The sequence below is a fragment of the Lacerta agilis genome, chromosome 18, assembly GCF_009819535.1.
Source record: "Lacerta agilis isolate rLacAgi1 chromosome 18, rLacAgi1.pri, whole genome shotgun sequence".
Classification (NCBI taxonomy): Eukaryota; Metazoa; Chordata; class Lepidosauria; order Squamata; family Lacertidae; genus Lacerta; species Lacerta agilis.
In genome coordinates, this window is record NC_046329.1 from 884,784 (window position 1) to 902,167 (window position 17,384).

The window sequence follows — 17,384 nt, forward strand, 5'->3', positions numbered from 1 at the left end:
CATGTACAGCTGCTGCTGGCCTGTGCAGACAATATGGAGCTCAACTCTGCAGCTTCGTGTTAAGACCATGAGGACCAGAATCTTTATTTCCAAAGACAAGCTTGGTGGACGAGCACCTGGCTTTGCACGCAAGTCCCTCTGAAACCTCCCGAGCAAGCGGGGGAGGGCCTGATCCTCAGTGGAGCAGCCAATGCACGTCCCCCACAGCAGTCGCATTCCTGCGATGTGTTTCCCCAGGAGGTGGTGACATGCTTGTTCCAAGGACCTTGTCGCTCCTGGAAGTTTAATCTGCAAAGGGGGGGGGGGAGGCAGCAATTGGGGGGGGGCAGACGACCTTGGCTGGGGTGACTTTTTTCCACAGAGGGTGCACAGCATCACCCTATAGGGTCAAAAGCCAGAGAGGGCCCCACTTCTCCACTGCGCAGGATCCGCCCCTCGAGGATGGGTTCGCCCACCTCCCAGGGGAAGCCGATGGGGCAAAGATGCAGGGAGGGTGTTTGCCCCCCCCCCGTTGGTCGGTACTTTTGAGATTATGGGATGTCTGTAAATCAGCCCTTTAAGTCTCAGAACCCTCAGGACTGAAATCATAGTAGACCATTGGGAATAAATACAAGTTTGTCTTCAAAACAGCGAGGACTAGAATCTTGCTTTGCCCCAAAGTAAATGTTCAGAGAACCATAGAATGGTAGAGTTGGAAGGGATACCAAGGGTCATCTAGTCCAACCCCCTGCAATGCAGGAACCATTTGCCCAATGCAGGGCTTGAACCCGCAACCCTGAGATTAAGTCTCCTGGTCAACTGACTGAGCTATCAGAGCCAAGTGGCAGATTGTTGGCCGGTCCTTTTGAGCCATCTCTGCTGGCCGGTGTGGACAATATGGAAGGAGAGGCAGTGGCAGTGTAGTGTTTAGAGCGCTGGGCAGAGACCTGGGTTCGAATCCCAACTCAGTCGTGAAGCCCCACCTTGGGGGCCAGTTGCTGGCTCTCAGCTTCACCTACCTCTTAGGGTTGTTGTGGGGACAAAACAGGAGAAAGAAGCCTGAGCCACATGGTCTGAGTCACATTGCTTTAATTAAAAACAGGGATTTTGGGAGGGAGCTGCCGTATCAGGACAGGGAACAGCTTAGCACTCGCCGCAGTTGTCATCGCCGCTGCTTGCCTGAGGTCGGCCATGGGCAAGAATCCTGCTCTGCCCACTGACCACCCTTCCCCCATTTCTCCCACACTCAACTTACACCCAACAGATCAAACCCCTCCAGCCACCAGAGACCCTCCTTCCCTTTCCTCGTCCCCATACTTTTTCCTCCTCACCGGCTCCGCAGAACAACCACCCTCTGAGGATTGTGCCCAGCCAGCTTGTGGCTGGTTTGCACCCGCAACCAGCACAGCAATGTGTGGGAAGCCCGCCCCCCACCAACCCCAACCCCCCCCCCCCCACCGAGAGGATGCCAAGTCAGGCTGCCTGAACCACAGCTGCCCCCTTTCTGTACCACTTGCTTATTATCCTCATAGATTTCTGGAGTTGGAAGGGAACCCGAGAGTCATCCAGCCCAACCCCCAGCATTGCAGGAATATCCCACCCAACATGAGGTTCGAACCCGCAACCCAATCTGCCATCTCCGCTACCTCAGGCCTCATCCTGCCCTCGCTTGCCACCTGCTTGCTCCTTACAAGACACAAGGATCCTGCCTGCATTTCCAACCCATGCACAGAGCCCCACCACCACCACGTGACCCCAACCCCACTTAGGGGGCAGAGCAGGATCTGGCCAGCAGCCTGCGAGTGACAGGGCAGGGAGTGTAAGTGGGCTCAGGGAAAGTGGGGTGCTGGGGGGGGGGCGTCTGCTACAGGCAGTGCAGCATGCTCCGGGCATAGCTGAGGCGCTCTCGCAAGGGGATCGTCCAACCTCGCAGGACCAGCGTCTCCAGCGGGAAGGTCCTGCTCTGGCGCTGCCGGTCCACAAAAGTCAGGAGGTATCCCCCCGCGGACGTGGGGCTCAGCACGAGCTTGGTGCGGTCGTGGTAGAAGTTGACCTGGGAATGGGGGGCAGAAAGGGGAGGAAGTGAGGGGAAGAAAAACTGGAAGACGGAGACCCCTCCTCTCCACCCCACCCCACCCAGGTGACTCTTACCTGAAGGGTCCCGTCGCTGAAGAGCATCAAAAGTGCCTCCTGGGACTTTGCAAAGTGCAGGAGGCAGAGGTTGTCCAGCGAGGTGGCGGGACTTGCCTGCTGGTGACCCCCCTGGGGAAGGAGGAGCGGAAGTTGTAAAATGGTAGAGATGGAAGGACCCCTGAGGTTCATGTAGCCCAGCCCCATGCCACGCCAGGAATCCTTTGCCCAAGCAGAGGCTTGAACCCACAACCCTGAAATTATGGGTCCCTTCCATCTCTACAATTCTGCAGAAATTTATTTCATGTTGGATAAAATTTTTAAAAAGAACTGGGTTTCAGAGGGGGCACAAGCTCTCTTCTCCAGGCGGGGGCCCCCTGGTTGCTCGCCTCCCACCCTGCTCTGCTCACCTCCAGGAGCCGCTGCTGCATGTACCGACTGAAGAAGTGGAGAATCCCCATTTTCATGGTCAGCGAAGGCGGCACATCTCTCCGTGGGAAGGATGAGGCCTCATGGAGCTCGGGGCAGTAGCAGACGCGCCTGGGACCGGGGGTGGGGGTGGGTGGGGGTGCAGGGAGGAGAGATTTTAAAGACACCAGCAGCAGCAGCTCAGGCCCCGCTTCTTTTCCTCTGCCCTCCTCAGCCCCCTCCGCGCTCACAAAGAGAGCGGGCAGCACTCACTGGCGTTGGGGGCAAAGCGCGATGTGGGTCCCATCGGCCAGGAGCACTCCGGTGGAGCCGCCCGAGAGCAGGTAGCTGAAGCCGTACTTGTTGGAGTAGTCGACCCACTTGGTGACCATCTGGATGGGTCCAGGCCTTGGGGGCCCCTCGGGATCCTCTTCTGCTGTGGGGAGAAGGCAGGAAGGAAACGTTCAGTCAGGGGGTGGAGGGAGGAGCTCAACTCCCCCCCCATATAAAACCTTCCTCAGGTTTTATCCCCTTCCCTGCATTTTCTAAAATCAGGTCTTTGTAGCCTCCTAGGGATACAGCAAAAAAACAAAAACCTGCTAGCCTATTTGCAAAGCTAAGCAGGGTCTGCTGTGGTTACAAATTGGGTGGGGGGATGCAAGTTGAGATTCTTGGGGACGCTTCTGATTCTACGATTCTGTTTCACTTTCCCATCCCGTCCTGCACCCAAAGATTGCTGGGTGGTTCAAAATGCAAAATGTGCAATTAAATTCAAACAAATCAATAGCACCCCTTTTGCAAACACATTTAAAAGAAGGGGAAATGTTTCTTTCTTGTGCTTATTTTGTTATGTATTCCTTGGTTATTATATTGCAATTTAACATAGCGAACCACCCTGAGATCTGCAAATGAAGGGCAGGATACAGATTTAAATAACAACAATTCTGCTGCCCTGCTGCTGCTGCTTCTGATCTGAATCCAATAATGGCAGAGTCAGAAGGGACCCCAAAGGACATCCAGTCCACCCCCTGCAATGCAGGGATCTTTCACCCAACGTGGGGCTCAAACCCATGACCCTGAGATTCAGAGTCTCCTGCTCTCCCAGGTCAGAATAATAAGGGGCTCCTTTACTGACACTCCCCCCCCCAAAAAAAAATCTGGAAGAAATGAAGTCTGAAGATGGGATCCTCGACCTTCCTTTCCAAGAAAGAGGTCCAGTTTCTCACTCCTCCAAGGTGCTGCGCAGACATTTCCAGGCTTTGTGATGACATGAGGGTGACCCCAAAGCTGGCCATTTAAGTCCGGCAGAGACAGTGTCTTCCAGGGACAGGGGGGGTGGGAGGTTCCTGGGCCTGGGCATGCAGAAGATAGGGAGCCCCCCCCCCAGCCTCACCCAGGGGGATGGTCTTCAGGCAGGTCCGCAGAACTTCATCCACTTTCGCTATCATGCTCCTCTCGGCATCCGCTGGAGGAGAGACAGAGATGGAGTGAGAAACAGCGGGCGCTGGGGACAGCAGACCCTCCACCCACACCTCTGCCCCGCACAGGCTTCCCCAACCCTGCTGGTTCCTGGCCCCCCATTTCCTGAGTGCTTTGCTGCATCCAACAGCCCAGGATCCTGCTTCCTACAGAGGACAGCCGAGATGGGAAGCTGCTGCAGCCTTGTCCTGAGCTGGGCTGTGCCTGCATATGGAGGTTCATCCCAGACCCAGACCCACCCCGACCAATAAGGCACCCTCTTCTCCTCTCTTCCTGCCCCAAATTCCAAATTAGAGGTTTTGGGGTTCAAATATTGCAGTTCCCTTTCTGGAGGCCTCTTGGAGCCACCCCAGAACAGCCCAGAAGGAGGGTGCTGAGTTTGGGGTTCCCTTTGTTACTGACCCCCACAAGTCTCTTCCCGGCTCACACCTCCCTCTGTTTCCATAGCCCAATTTTTCTGCATCTTTCAGATCTGATAACCCCTGGAATCACAAAATGGTAGAACTGGAAGGGGACTCCAGGGGTCATCGAGCCCAACCCCCTGCAATGCAGAAACAGAGGACAGCCTCCTGTCATCCTATCTGTTTGGGCCTCTGGCAAGTGGCCTTCAGGCAGGAAAAAGGAGCTTCCCTCACTCCTGTTCCCCCCAATCCTTGTATTAGTTGGGATCACGAGATCCACCAGACTCTCAGCCGCAAGCACCCCAGTTCTTGGCCTCTGTGGCGCCACTCACCCTCCTCCCGGCTGACGTTCAAGGAGCCCCTCATGAGCAAGCAGACAGGGAAGGTGGCTGGGTCCTCAGTGCCATTCTGGCTCTCCTCTTCCACTTCCTTTCAGAGGGCAAGAAGAAAGAAGCAGCCCGTAAGGCCCACAAAACAGGGTGGACTGGGAAGCCCCACTCCAGACCCCACTGAGGATCTTCTGCATATGGGGGTGGGGGGGGGAGAACTTCAGATATTGTTTGTGTCTGGGCGCCATTTTGAATCGCCAGATTTGTATCTGCCGTGTGTTTCTGTTCATCGCATCCATAGTCCACCTTGGAAGGGTCCCCCCAAGGGCCATCTAGTCCAACCCCTTGCAATGAAGGAATATGGGGGATTGCACCTGTAGCCTTGGAGTTATCTGCCCCATGCTCCAACCAAGGGAGCTATAATCTCATTATGTCCCATTTCTGGTCTTTCAGATCAAATGATTTTCCAGATTATTTATGGATGCTGCCTTTGTCCTGCTCCCCCCCCCCCGGGGGGGGCATGTTCTCGCTCACCTTGGCAGCCATAGCTGCTCTCCCCTTATTGCAGGAGGAAAGACAGAGGCAGGGCAACCTGAGCTTGCCTCCAGCCAGTCCTGTAAATCCAGTGAGATTCTAGCCAGGGACTTCCTGGCTGCTCAGTCTCACAAACCAATCCATCAATTGATCAATCTCCATGATATGGGCAGTTCCCACACACAAGGACGCCAAGAAGATCCATTTGGGGGCACCAGATTTTGGCCTCACTCAGGGCGCCCTGTTACCCAAGACTACCACAGTCCAACCCTGATTGATTGACACAAACAGAGCCATTTCTTACCAGGCTGGGGGTCTCGGCAGGCGTCCCAGGTGGCAGCATCCCTTCCGCTTCCTGGGGTGGGGGGCTCACTGGGGGAGAGGCAGAAGAGGGGCCCCATTAGATTTGCAGCCTTTGCGGGGCCGCACTCCCTGATGGCTCAGCCATCCAGGGGAAAGAGGAGGGGGTCATGGGTGGGACCCTTCCCTCTGCCCAGTAATGCCAATTTAAAACCAAAATAGATTTTACATTTCAATTTGTTTCATATTTGGGGTCCCTGCCCTTTTGCATGGCACCTGACTCTCCCCTTACTTGGGACTGAAGGATTAATTGAGGAAAGCAAGGTTGCCTCTGAGCCTGTGGAGAGCGCTGTCCCCTTCTTCATACAGTGTGTCATTAAACTGTGGAACTTGCTGCCACAGGAGACAGCCATGGCTCTTCTGAGAGAACCTCCAGGTCTAGAGGCAGTCTATCATGATCCCTAGATTTTTAGGGAATTTGGCCACTGTGGGGACAGGACCCTGGACTAGAGGGGCCCCCTTGGGCCTGATCCAGCGGTTCTCCTGTTACATTGCCTCTTACCCAGAGTTCCATTGAAAAGCGAGGTTGACTCTCATGAGTACATGGAGAGCGCTGTCCCCTCTCTGCTAGACTGTGGAGGATGGTCTGTCTCCCATTTGGGGGAGAGTCCCTGATGGACGCCTCACCCCACCCATTGCAAGCGAAGGCTCACCCGTCCGGGTCTCCTGGCACAGGGTGCCACGCAGGAAAACCTTTGCCACTTTCTGGAAGAACTTCCTCAGCGGGTTGGGAAGCATGAAGAGGGGGGCAGAATGACAGGCGCGGGAAGGCAGCTGGGTCGGGGTGAAGCCCTGGCAAGAGAGGAAGAGCAGGGTGAGTCCCTTCATGCTCACAAAACGGGGAAGCTGCAGAATGCGAGAGAACATCCCAGCTGCTCAAGGCAAAAGCAGAGTCGCTTGTGGGCAAGAAATGTCGGCCCAGATTGGAAACTGGACCCTTCCCCTTTTCTCTTTTCCCCTTCTCCTTTTCCCCTTCCCCTCTTTTCCTTTTCTTCTCTCCACACAGGAAGAAGGCTCAGAGCTCAGAGAGGGATGGCAATGAAGGGTCAGAGGAAGAAGAGTGGGAGGAGGTGGTGTTGGAAGCTGAAGAAGTAACAGGTCTTAGTGAGCGGGGAGAGTCTGTGGCAGAGAGAAGTCCAGACTCAGAGGCAGGAGAGGAAGGAGCCCAAGAGGCAGAGAGGGGAAGAACCACAGGGGTCTCCCCCTCCTGCTGCAAGAAGCTCCCCTCCCCACTGGACTCCCAGAACCAGGAGAGGCATGAAAAGGGCGGAGGAGAGGTTGGCTTAGTCTCTGATTACTTGGGAAAGACCCTGGAGAGGAGGGGACAAAGACGGCTGTGAGGAGGCAGGGAGCTTCCATCTCAGCAGCTGACTTTCATGCAGTGAGGCCACCAGGAAGGAGCTGTTCTACTCACTAGGCCAAGTCTGTGCAGATGGTGGTTTTGCTAGCAAACAGTTCACTCCAGCTTTGAACTGCAGTATGAGGGTAGAGCCTAAGACTCTGCCAGTCAGTGTCTGGGTAGTCTCCCTGGGTGCAAGCTAGTTTCCCACGGCCTCATGAGAACTGGGATCGTAGCTCATGTTCATCTGCCCAGCCTGTTGGGAGGGATCCCGAGTCAGAGCCACCGCTGCTGCGCCTGGGAGATGCTTTGTCCCTGGGCACCTACCTGGGTGAAAAACTCGTGGGCGAGGGTTTCTTCCAGGGTGGGCCGTGATTCAGGGTTGGGGGCCAGCAGCTTCGCAATGAGGCCCCTGGCGCTGGGTGAGAGGCGGCTGGGAGTGGGGTAGCGCCCTTCCCGGATGCAGCGGTACATCTCCTGCTTGTGGGTGATCTCAAAGGGGGAGCAGCCAGTGAGGGCCGTGTACCTGGGGGGGGGGGGTGTGAGGAAAAAGAAGCAGTGGGTGGGCCAGAGAGCCATGGACGGGACCCCATAGATCCTTTATTTCATTTTGTACATAAAACATAGACAATGACTGGCAAAAAAGCAAAAACAGACCTAGAGGCATGGCAGAGCAGGAGACTTAATCCCAGGGTCGTGGGTTCGAACCCCACCTTGAGCGAAAGATTCCTGCATTGCAGAGGGTTGGACTAGATGACCCTGGGAGGTCCCTTCCAAGTCGGCAATTCTGTAATTCTATTATTCCTTTCCACCAGAGTTACTTACATGATGCAGCCAAGGGCCCAGACATCCGACTTGAATGAGTGCCCCTTTTTGGCAATGACTTCGGGAGCCAGGTAATTGGGGGTCCCACAGACCACTCTGTGGGGAGAGGAAAGGCCCTTTAGGGAGGGGGGAAAGCAACAGCAACACCAAGGAAGCAAGGCTTCCCTTCTGCATGCAGAACAGGTGCTCTAGAGCTGCAAATCCAGCAAGATGCTAGTCCTCATCATTATGGGATTAAATAGGAATAGAGGAAGTTTCCTTATAGAGAGTCCAGCCATTGCTCCATCTATCCCAGCGCTGACCGGCAGCAACGACTCTCCAGGATTTCAGACTCAGCCATCTCTCTCAGTCAGCCCTGCCACCTTCTGCATGCCTAGCAGCTGCTCTGCCCCTGGGCTGCAGCCTATGAGGCTTCTACCAGCAAGAAGGTGGGAGATTTGAACCCACAACCAGATGAAAAACTGGATCAAATTTGCTGCAGACTCCTCCTCCTCCATGGAGGTCTGGGCAGGGATCCCAACTCTGGAAAGTTGATGGATACGGGGGATTTATGGTATGATATGGTATTTATATTTATGATGTAGTACCTCGGTTTATGAACTTAATCCGTTCCGGACGTTCGTTCTTAAACTGAAACCGTTCTTAAACCAAGGCGCGCTTTCCCTAATGAGGCCTCCCGCTGCGATGCCCTTCCACCACCTGGATTCTGTTCCTAGACCGAGGTAAAGTTCGCAAAATGGGACACTACTTCCGGTTTTGCGGAATTCGTAAACCGAATCGTTCGTAAACAGGACTGTTCTTAAACTGAGGTACCACTGTATAAGGAAGCTGGCTTTCCTCCCCACCCTGGGAGAAATTAGGGGTCCTTCTGTGCCCCATCAGAAACAGAGGCTGCAGAATCACTCAGGAGCAATCCCCTTCGGAACAAGGGGTTTCCCTTCCGAGGAAACATACAAGAGTGTCAGACTAGGCCTTGGGAGAGGCCAGTGTTCAACTCTTGCCCCTCAGGCAGAAATCTCACTGGGTGAGCTTGGGGTCCAGTTCCTGCCCCTCCGTCTGGCCTACCCAGTGGTCATTGTGTGGCTCAAGCAGGGAGGGAGGGAGGGGAAAGAACCAGGCACAGGGCCCCCTGAGGTCCTTGGAGTTAAGAAATGCATCAAAGGAATGAATAACCAAATATTGCAACTCTAAGGCTTTACCCCACCAGGAAATCCAGGTTCCCCTTCTCTGCCCAGCCACCCCATAATACTCACCCTCTCCTCCGGCTGGCCTGCTCCTCACGAGTCGCCAGCCCCAGGTCCCCAATCTTCACCTGCATGGTCTTCGTGATGAAGAAGTTACCTGAGCACGTGAAGAGTTCAGAGGGATAGAGAGTCCCATCCTTTCCCACACTAAATGCCCGACGGTTGTTCCCAGAAAAGAGCCAGTGGGGTCCAGGGAGATCCGGGTTCAGATCTCCCCACTCAGCCATGAAACTCCCTGTGGGCCAGTCTCAGCTTGGCCTGCCTCGCAGGGCTCTTGTGAGGACAAACCGGGCCAAAGTTTGTGCTGTGTGCGCTCCTTTCAGAAAGGAAGGAATAGAATGAAGAATGAACTTGGAGGCTGCACTGGGCAACAACTGCGGTGGTCAGTGGGTGCCTTGAAGTAATGTTATTATTAACAAATAATATTATGGAGAGCTCTGTTGGTGAGAGCTTGGTGCCGACAATGCCAAGGTTTCCGGTTCGACCCCCATCAGGGACAGCTGCATATACCTGCATTGCAGGGGGTTGGGCTAAATGACCCTCAGGGTCCCTTCCAATTCTACAAATCTATAATTCTATGATTGGAAAAGGGAGGTGTGTGTTTTTCAAAGAATGGGTTTCCTTGTGCAAGAATGGCCTGTGACCTCAATTTTCTGGCACGGGACCCCAAAATAGTGACAGTCTGGTCTGGAGGCCCTGCAGAAGCAAAGCAGGATGGGTGCTGTGGTCTGCCAGGAAAGGTCTTCATCTCCCCTCCCACCTTTCCCTTGTTAAATTTGCAAATAAAAATAAATTTTGCAGAAGCACGACTTCTTGATAAGCAGGCTGTGTGGAAGACCTCGGTCTCTTTGCAAATGCACGATGCCGGCTGGAGGCCCAGGATACAGACACGCTTGTGCATGTGTGAGAGAGAGAGATCCTTGCTCTGCCCTTGCAGGCTAAATCAGATCAGTGTTTGCACTCAGAGCCTCCCGCCCCTGGCAATAGTGCCATGAGCTCACCCTGCAGGCATTCGCTCTGCCCCCACCAGAGTTGTCCTGGGCTGCTGTGTGTATTTTTAACCCCAGGACGGTCCCAGGACAGAGAGCGAATTGGGGGCACTGGGTGATTAACTCTTCCTGCACTGCAGTGCCAATAATGGCATCCCACCCCTTGCGTGGCAGGTGTGAGAGCAAATCGGCTCTTCTGGTGCAGAAACAAGGAGCGGATCTCTCCGGGAGATGAAGGCAGAGCAAGGACCCCTCACAACTTGCATGCATTTCTCAGCTTTCACATTCAAAAAAGAAGAGGTGCTAAAAAGCTGCAACATGATTTGAAATATGTTTTGCTTAAGTTAATATAGTTTAATTTCACCTGGTAAGTGAAATGCATAGAAATAATTAAAAATGACTGCCAAGTACTTGCAGCTATATTATAGATTGTTGTTTTTATTTGTTACCTAACATTTTCAGAAGGCAAAATTTAAATTCTTTGGTTTTCCAAAAGCCATTTAGGTGCATCTTCATCAAACATAGACTTGCCAAGCTAAATGTTGTCCCATTACAAAATGTTGTCCCAACAAAATTCCTCAGGCCCCAGAGCATATTTCGAAGACCCATCACTAAACAAATTTGCAAAAATTAAGTTTCGCCGTCTAAAATGACACGACCTGTCATGAACCTTAAAAATCTACAGGCGATGCACTGGGGTGTGTGGGTGTGGGTGTGTGGTTGTTGTTCTGAGCCATTGGGGCAGAGCTGATGCCTGGTAGTGGTGTGGAGCATGGGCTATGAGGCTGGTGGTACCCCATCAGAGGTACAACTCCTCCCCTGGCACCCCATACAGGTCCCACGGATGCGATCGCAGCACACCCAGCTCCCTCCCCCAGCCGCCAGACACCTACTCAGCTTGAGGTCCCGGTGAATGATGCCTTGCTGGTGGAGGTACTGCAGGCCAGCAATGACTTGCTTGAGGTAGAAGCGGACCTCAGGCTCCGTCAGCGTCTTGCGGACTTTCAGGATGTGGGCCAGGGACTGGAGAGAGAGAATATCAGGGTTTCAGCAGCCCCACTCCAAATCCCAAAGGGTGCCACTCCCCACAGGTCATGGTGGCTGGATTGCACTCCCCCCCCCCCCGAAAAAAGAAAGAAATCTTATGGGGACAGCTGCATCTGTTGAATTGCCTGCCCTTTTGTGCAATGCATGTGCAATGTGAAACAGGGTGACCTGAGACTGCAGAAAAGGATGGGGCTCCTGCACCTTTAGTCATGAGCTACCTGGTGAAATTCCTTCCTCAAGGGGCAGAAGCTCTGTTTGGTTTTGCACTGGGGAAAGCATGGGGAGGGCAGCCGGGGACAATATTGGTGCCAGACTCTCCCCATTCTGTTGGGGAGGGAGTTAGGGTTAGAGTTAGCGGTTAGCTTCAGGGTGCCAACTTCTTAGCACCTTCTGAGCTAATAATAATAATAATAATTTTTATGATTTATACTGTGCCCATCTGGCTGGGTTTCCCCAGCCACTCTGGCCAGCTTCCAGCAGAATATGAAAACATAATAAAACATCAAACATTAAAAACATCCTGATACAGGGCTGCCTTCAGAGATCTTCTAACAACTGAGTAGTTATTTATCTCCCTGACATCTGGTGGGAGGGCATTCCACAGGGCGGGTGCCACTACCAAGAAGGTCCTCTGCCTGGTTGCCTCACTTCTTGCAGGGAGGGAACCACCAGAAGGCCCTCAGAGCTGGACCTCAGAGCAAGGGGTGATGCTGTGGAGAAGCTCCAGTGGCCAACTTCAGCAGATTGGGCATTTGTCAGAAGCACCGGAGTAAACTGAGTCACTTTCCCCCAGGGATTCTTGAACTCCAATTTCTGCATTGCAACCCTGCAATTTACAACTTTCCATAAGGAAGGAAGGAAACCCTTTGAGGGCCCAGCCTGTCAGCTGCCTCTCTCCTCTGGCTCTCCCTTTCTCTCTTTTTCTCACCTTCCGGCTGCAGTACTCCAGGACCATGTAGATGTTCTCCTGGTCAGCAAAATGCCGGTGGAAGCCGACGACATTCCTGTGCTTGAGCTGGCTGTGCAGCTCGATCTCGCGCTCGACCTGCAGGGGGTGGGGGGAGAAAACCACGAGGTTCCTGCTGAAGTGCCCACATAGACACCCACCCACCCACCCACCTTGCGCCAGCAGAGAGGAGAGGAGTCACGGGTGCAGGTGCTGAAGTCAGCGAGAAACTCGGCAATATCTACGGTGTATATATTTATGACGTCCAAGGACAAAGGAGAGCAAAGCGAATGGAGAATCTGCAACAAGAAAGGAAGGCGCCGGCCTCGGCCTCTGCTAAAGACTGTTGCCCTTTGCCCCCCCCCATTTTCACAGTCTCCCCACTTTCCAGAACCTTAGACTGGAAGCACTTTGGGGCAGGATCCCTTCGGAGCCTCTGCGACAGACGAGAGCTGCATGGCGCCTGGCGGCCATCCTAGGTGACTGGGTGCTTTTTGCAATATTCCCTGCCCCAAGGAGCTTCCAATCCCAGGATGGCAAGGGTGTAGTGTGGGGGACTGGGGGGGGTCGTGGCCCTGGGCACACAATTTTGAGGGGTGCGAAACAGGCGCTGGCTTCCAAGGGAATCCCCGCATCCTGGTGGCCCCATCCTTCCCTGTCTGCCAATGTGCCCGGAGCCCAGCCTGGCCCAGCCGCCACATCCCCAGGCCCCTTGCAGAACGTCCACCTGGCTCCCCCCTGCGCAGGTAGGCAGTGTCCCGGACACCAGCAATGCACACTAAGCCACTGGCTGGGTAAAATGTCATGGGAAAGTGGAGGCAGGAAACCACGCTGGGATCAGGAGGGGCAGGGTCATGGCAGGGCATCCATCACGGATCAGATCCCCTGGATGAATTTGCTTCAGAGATGATAATAATAATTAATAATAATTTTATTACTTATACCCCACCCACCTGACTAGGTTTTCTCAGATTTGAGAAAAGCCCTGCAGCAGGCGGATCAGGCCCATCGCAGCTAGCATCCTGCCCTCACAGGAGCCAACCAGACACCCCAAAGGGAAACTCGTCAGTAGGACCTGATAGCAGCAGCCTTCTCCCACTCCAGAGTTCTAAGATAGGCTGGCTCTGTCCATGGAGGCACCATTGAGGAATCATAAGAAACTAAAGAGAGCTTGACTGCTGGATCAGACTCAAAAGGGGCCCATCTATTCCAGTCTTCTCTTCTCATAGTGGCCAAATACCCCTAAGAACCAAGCAGTCGAGATAGACTGCCTCTGGACCTGGAGGTTCCATCAGAATGTAAGAAGAGCCAGCTGGATCAGGTCAATGGCCCATTTTGCCCAGCATTCTGTCCTCAGAGTGGCCAACCAATATGAGAAACCCAGAAACAGGATCCGAGCACGAGAGCAACTCTCCGCTCCAGCAGTTTCCAACAACTGGGATTCGGAAGCCTCTCACTCAAGACAAGAGCATAGCCATTGTGGCAGGTAGCCATCCAGAGCCGCCTCCTCCTCCTTGAATTTGCCCGATCCTCATTTCAAAGCCATCCAAGCTGGTGGCCGTCAGTGTCTCCTGTGGGAGGGAGTTCCACAGTTTAACTCTGTGCTGCCTTCTTTAATCTCCTGGAATTTCAGCTTTGCCCACGAGTTCCAGTGTCAGGAGAGGAAGAAAAGCTTCCTTTTCATTCCACTTTGCATGGTTTTAGGCCTTGTTTAAGTGCTCAAGTGCAGAGGAACGCCACCCTTTGGGTGGGAATATTGAGAAAGGAGAGGAAGGGCCTTCCTTAAAGCATTTCTATCCTACTCTCCAGCTTAAGAAAAAGAGGCTTGCAATCGAGAAGACAAAGCATGAAAGGAAAAATGGTGGGGAGGGAGGAGGGCAAATGAAGTAACCCGTTCTTAGCAGCAAATTTTTAAAAGGGAAGGTGGGGTGCTTACTGGCACTGGAGAGGGAAGGAGAGTCCTCCTCCACTCCAACACAGGGGCACCCAGCTAAAGATGGCACCATCTATAATAATCATTTTTCTTATGATGCTCAGCCCACTGGCTCCCCCCCCCCCCCGCCCCATGATCACATCTGGGCTCACCTTCCCTCGGTTGTCCAGCCTGGAGACCCGAGACTGAGGCACGACCTTCACGGCATAGACCTTGTTGGTGGAGGTGTCTGTGAACTTGTAGCATCTCCCAAAGGCGCCCTGCAGGGAAACAGAGGAAGAGGGTGGCAGGTGGGGGGGTCAGCCAGGAACCGGGGCAGGTGTGGAACTCCATTTGTTGCAGGCAGCGTGGGTGGGCTGTGTGTGCCCTAAAACACACACACACACATACAGGCTTGATTAGTTGTGAATCCTGTATTGCAGGGGGTTGGACTAGATGACCCTCGGGATCCCTCTACACTTCTATGATTCATTTCCTGGCTCCAAAGCCAAGTTTGTGCTGCTGCTTCCCTCTGGTCACAGGCTTGTCCTGCCTCAGCTGGATGGCCTCTGAGGTCCCCAAATTCCGAGGCCGTCAATTCAGACCCATAGTGTGAGGTCCAGCTCTGAGGGCCTTCTGGCGGTTCCCTCCCTGTGAGAAGTGAGGTTACAGGGAACCAGGTAGAGGGCCTTCTCGGTAGTGGCGCCCACCCTGTGGAACGCCCTCCCACCAGATGTCAAGGAAATAAAGAACTGTCTGACTTTTGGAAGACATCTGAAGGTTTAGGGAAGTTTTTAATGTTTGATGTTTTATTGTGTTTTTAATATTCTGTTGGGAGCCACCCAAAGTGGCTGAGGAAACAGAGCCAGATGGACGGGGTATAAGTAATAAATTTTTATATCATATCATCATCATCATCATCATCATCATCATCATTATTTCCAACCCCCTTCCCCGCAAGGCAGGAATATCAACTCAAGCATCCAGTCCACCCAACCTCTACTTAAAAAACTTCCAGGAAGGAGAGTCCTCCACCTTCTTCCGAGGTCGTCCTGTCTAACAATCCTTAGAAAACCAGTTCGCTCCATCTTCCATGAGGCAGGCAGTTATCTCCTCGCAGCCTCCTCTTCTGCAGGCTAAACATCCCCACCTCCCGTGGAACAAGTGTGCCACAGGAATGGCCGCAGCATACCTGCTCGGCATGCAGAAGGAGAAGCGGGCTCAAGCCCCGCTGGCGTCTCCAGGTAGGGATTCACTCCGGATCAAGGGGCACCTTCTGCTCAAAAACCAAAGCAGACTGCTTCTCCCGCTCCCAATTGGCTGGCGCCTGGAGCAGGCGGGGCTTTCTCACCCACCTGTAGCTAGCCCGGGCATGCCCGACCTCATCCGGGAGAAAGCGGAGCAGATCCAGAGTGAAAAAGGGGCGGGTGGGAAATCCCCCGATCCGGATGTCTCTGGGCTCAAGCTGGGAAAAGGGCTCAGACGCGCAGGACTCCTGAGTCCTGGGGGCGTGGGTGGGTGTTGTGACTTGTTGGGGGGAGAGCGGGAGTCCCGGCTCCCCAAATACAAAACATCGACCCACTCCGGATTAAGCACGTGTAGCCACTGCACTCCTCATCATGTATTAGCAAAACAAAGCTGGATGACGAAGGATTCTGTGGGACCCCGAAGCTTGCCGGCTGCTTCGGGAGAGAAAACGATCTGATAGTGACAGCAGAATTGCCTTGGGGGGAGGGGGAGAGATAGTTGCCTTTTGTGTCTTTGACACCCGTCCCGCAGTTCCCCAAATAGCCCGTTCCGGGCTCGGAGCTCCGGAAAGACAGAGAGAGCCGTCTCGTTGCTCCGGGCGCTGCAAAGACAGACGCGCGAATGTCTAATATGTTGCAAAAGGGGCAAACACCGTTAGAAAAAATGGTTCCTGAAATCCTTCGGCGTGGGGAGACCAGTGGAAGAAGAAAGACGCAGGAACCCAAAATGTGAACATAAGACAATGCAGAGTTTAAGAAAAACTAGGTTTCGCAGATTTAGATGCGTGAATTTAAAATGCGCGCGTGGAGTGTAAAATGGACCCCATGTTTCGTCCCAGGGGGTCCAGAGGAAAGAAAACAGGCTGGGTGGATAAGATCTAGGACCTGGACGCCTGGGTCCTGTGCTCAATCCTGGTAGGGAAAGGGGGCACCTGATTCTCCACAAGAGTTCTTCCTGCGTGACCTTGGTTCACCTCTTCACCTGGTGACTCAGTTTCCCCCAACAGGGAGGCGTCATTCTTGCAAATCCCCCCAAAGAGAACAAACTTTCTTTCTGCCGCCACCCCACACCGCTTTGAAAGTGGGGGTCTCTGTCTGCGCCTGTTCCAACAGGCCCATTTCCACCCGACGCATCCCTGTGAACGAGCTAAGAGAGCAGAAAATCCCGCAAACGTCATCTAAAAATGCCAAAAAATTAGAGTTGCAATTCATAACCGAGGTTGCAAAATCCCCAAGCCAAGCGAAAAGGAAAGGAAATTGCAAAATAACCGTAGAATTATTTTACCTTCCCCAAAAGCTGCCCTCTCCTGTAAAGCGTCCCCGTGCTCGGATCCTCTATGAAGTATTTGAGGCTCTCGCCTTCTGCCCTCCTCCAGGCGGGGTGCTCCATCCTCCCCATCGGGTGCCCCCCACCCTCCCTCTTTTTTGCAAACTCCTCCGGCTGCTCCTTAGAGTCTCTGAGCAGGAGGGAGCCGATGCCAGGTCCTCTTATAAGGCGGGGTTGGGGGTGGAGAGAAAGGGGGGCCGGCCAGGGGGGCCTCCCCTGCCCAAACAGCCTCCTCTGCCCATTGGAGGGCCGGGGATCCGCGATCCGGAGCAGAAGCGGCGCAGCACCCGGACGAGACGAACCGGTTTAAAGAGCTGCGCTCGGTTCTTCGGCAGACTTCCAGCATCCGGATTAGGTCCAAGCGGTGTGGGCCCACCTGCTCCAGCACCCTGGAAGTCCACAGACAGGCGAGGCCCAGGTAGGTGCCCCCCACCCGTGGGCAGTGGAACCCCAAAGTCTCCCAGGAGAAATCCCAGCAAGGTGGAGGTTGCGCCAGTGCTGAGTTGGAGGGTTTGTCTGTCCAGAGGTGGACGGGTGGGGGTGAGCGTTTCGCCTTCTGGGCTGGGTGGGACTTCTCTCCCCATAACCAGTCGGGGGTCGGGGTGGTGGGTGGGGATGCTGATGGACCCACATCGTGCCTGTAGCTGGCTGAGGCTGATGCGGCACCTGCGCCCCCTCCTGGACAGAGGTATTAGTCATTCCTTCGCTACTTTTTATTGATTTATTGGAGGCCGTCAGAGAGATGCTTCTACGGTAAATAATTCTACAAAGGGATAGTAAACGAACACGTAATTTAGGAAGACGGGACAGTATTTCTGTTTTGGGAGCCGTGCAGGTCGTTGTTTGAAATGTAAGATTTTAAAAGTCCCACCCAATTGCATAAAATTA

The 17,384-nt window shown here is 53.9% G+C and overlaps 1 protein-coding gene across 3 annotated transcripts; it reads right to left on the reverse strand.

The window, feature by feature from the left end:
• Positions 1 to 1,452: 1,452 nt before the first annotated feature.
• LOC117039587 (serine/threonine-protein kinase PLK2-like) lies at positions 1,453 to 16,966 on the reverse strand. Of its 3 annotated transcripts, none has more exons than XM_033136750.1 (15): positions 16,455 to 16,965; positions 14,096 to 14,203; positions 11,993 to 12,109; positions 10,911 to 11,040; positions 9,038 to 9,125; positions 7,785 to 7,880; positions 7,287 to 7,485; positions 6,274 to 6,412; positions 5,565 to 5,632; positions 4,730 to 4,826; positions 3,911 to 3,982; positions 2,791 to 2,950; positions 2,520 to 2,649; positions 2,131 to 2,241; positions 1,453 to 2,032 (listed from the first exon to the last, which is right to left on the reverse strand). In XM_033136750.1, exons 1-15 carry the CDS (start codon positions 16,566 to 16,568, stop codon positions 1,844 to 1,846), a joined length of 1,818 nt encoding a protein of 605 aa, XP_032992641.1. In that variant the 5' UTR covers positions 16,569 to 16,965; the 3' UTR covers positions 1,453 to 1,843. The 3 variants fall into 3 exon arrangements, with proteins under 3 accessions (XP_032992641.1, XP_032992640.1, XP_032992642.1); XM_033136749.1 differs by having other exon boundaries at positions 2,791 to 2,953; XM_033136751.1 differs by lacking the exon at positions 14,096 to 14,203 and having other exon boundaries at positions 2,791 to 2,953; positions 16,455 to 16,966.
• Between the last annotated feature and the right edge of the window lie 418 nt (positions 16,967 to 17,384).

Coding starts and splice junctions, on each gene's coding strand:
- LOC117039587 (XM_033136749.1), bottom strand. CDS start 16,568: ATGGGGAGGATGGAGCACCCCGCCTGGAGGAGGGCAGAAGGCGAGAGC. Junction 3,983..4,729: donor GAACGTCAGCCGGGAGGAGG/GTGAGTGGCGCC, acceptor TCTCTCCTCCAG/CGGATGCCGAGAGGAGCATG. Junction 2,650..2,790: donor GCGCTTTGCCCCCAACGCCA/GTGAGTGCTGCC, acceptor CCCCGGTCCCAG/GCGCGTCTGCTACTGCCCCG.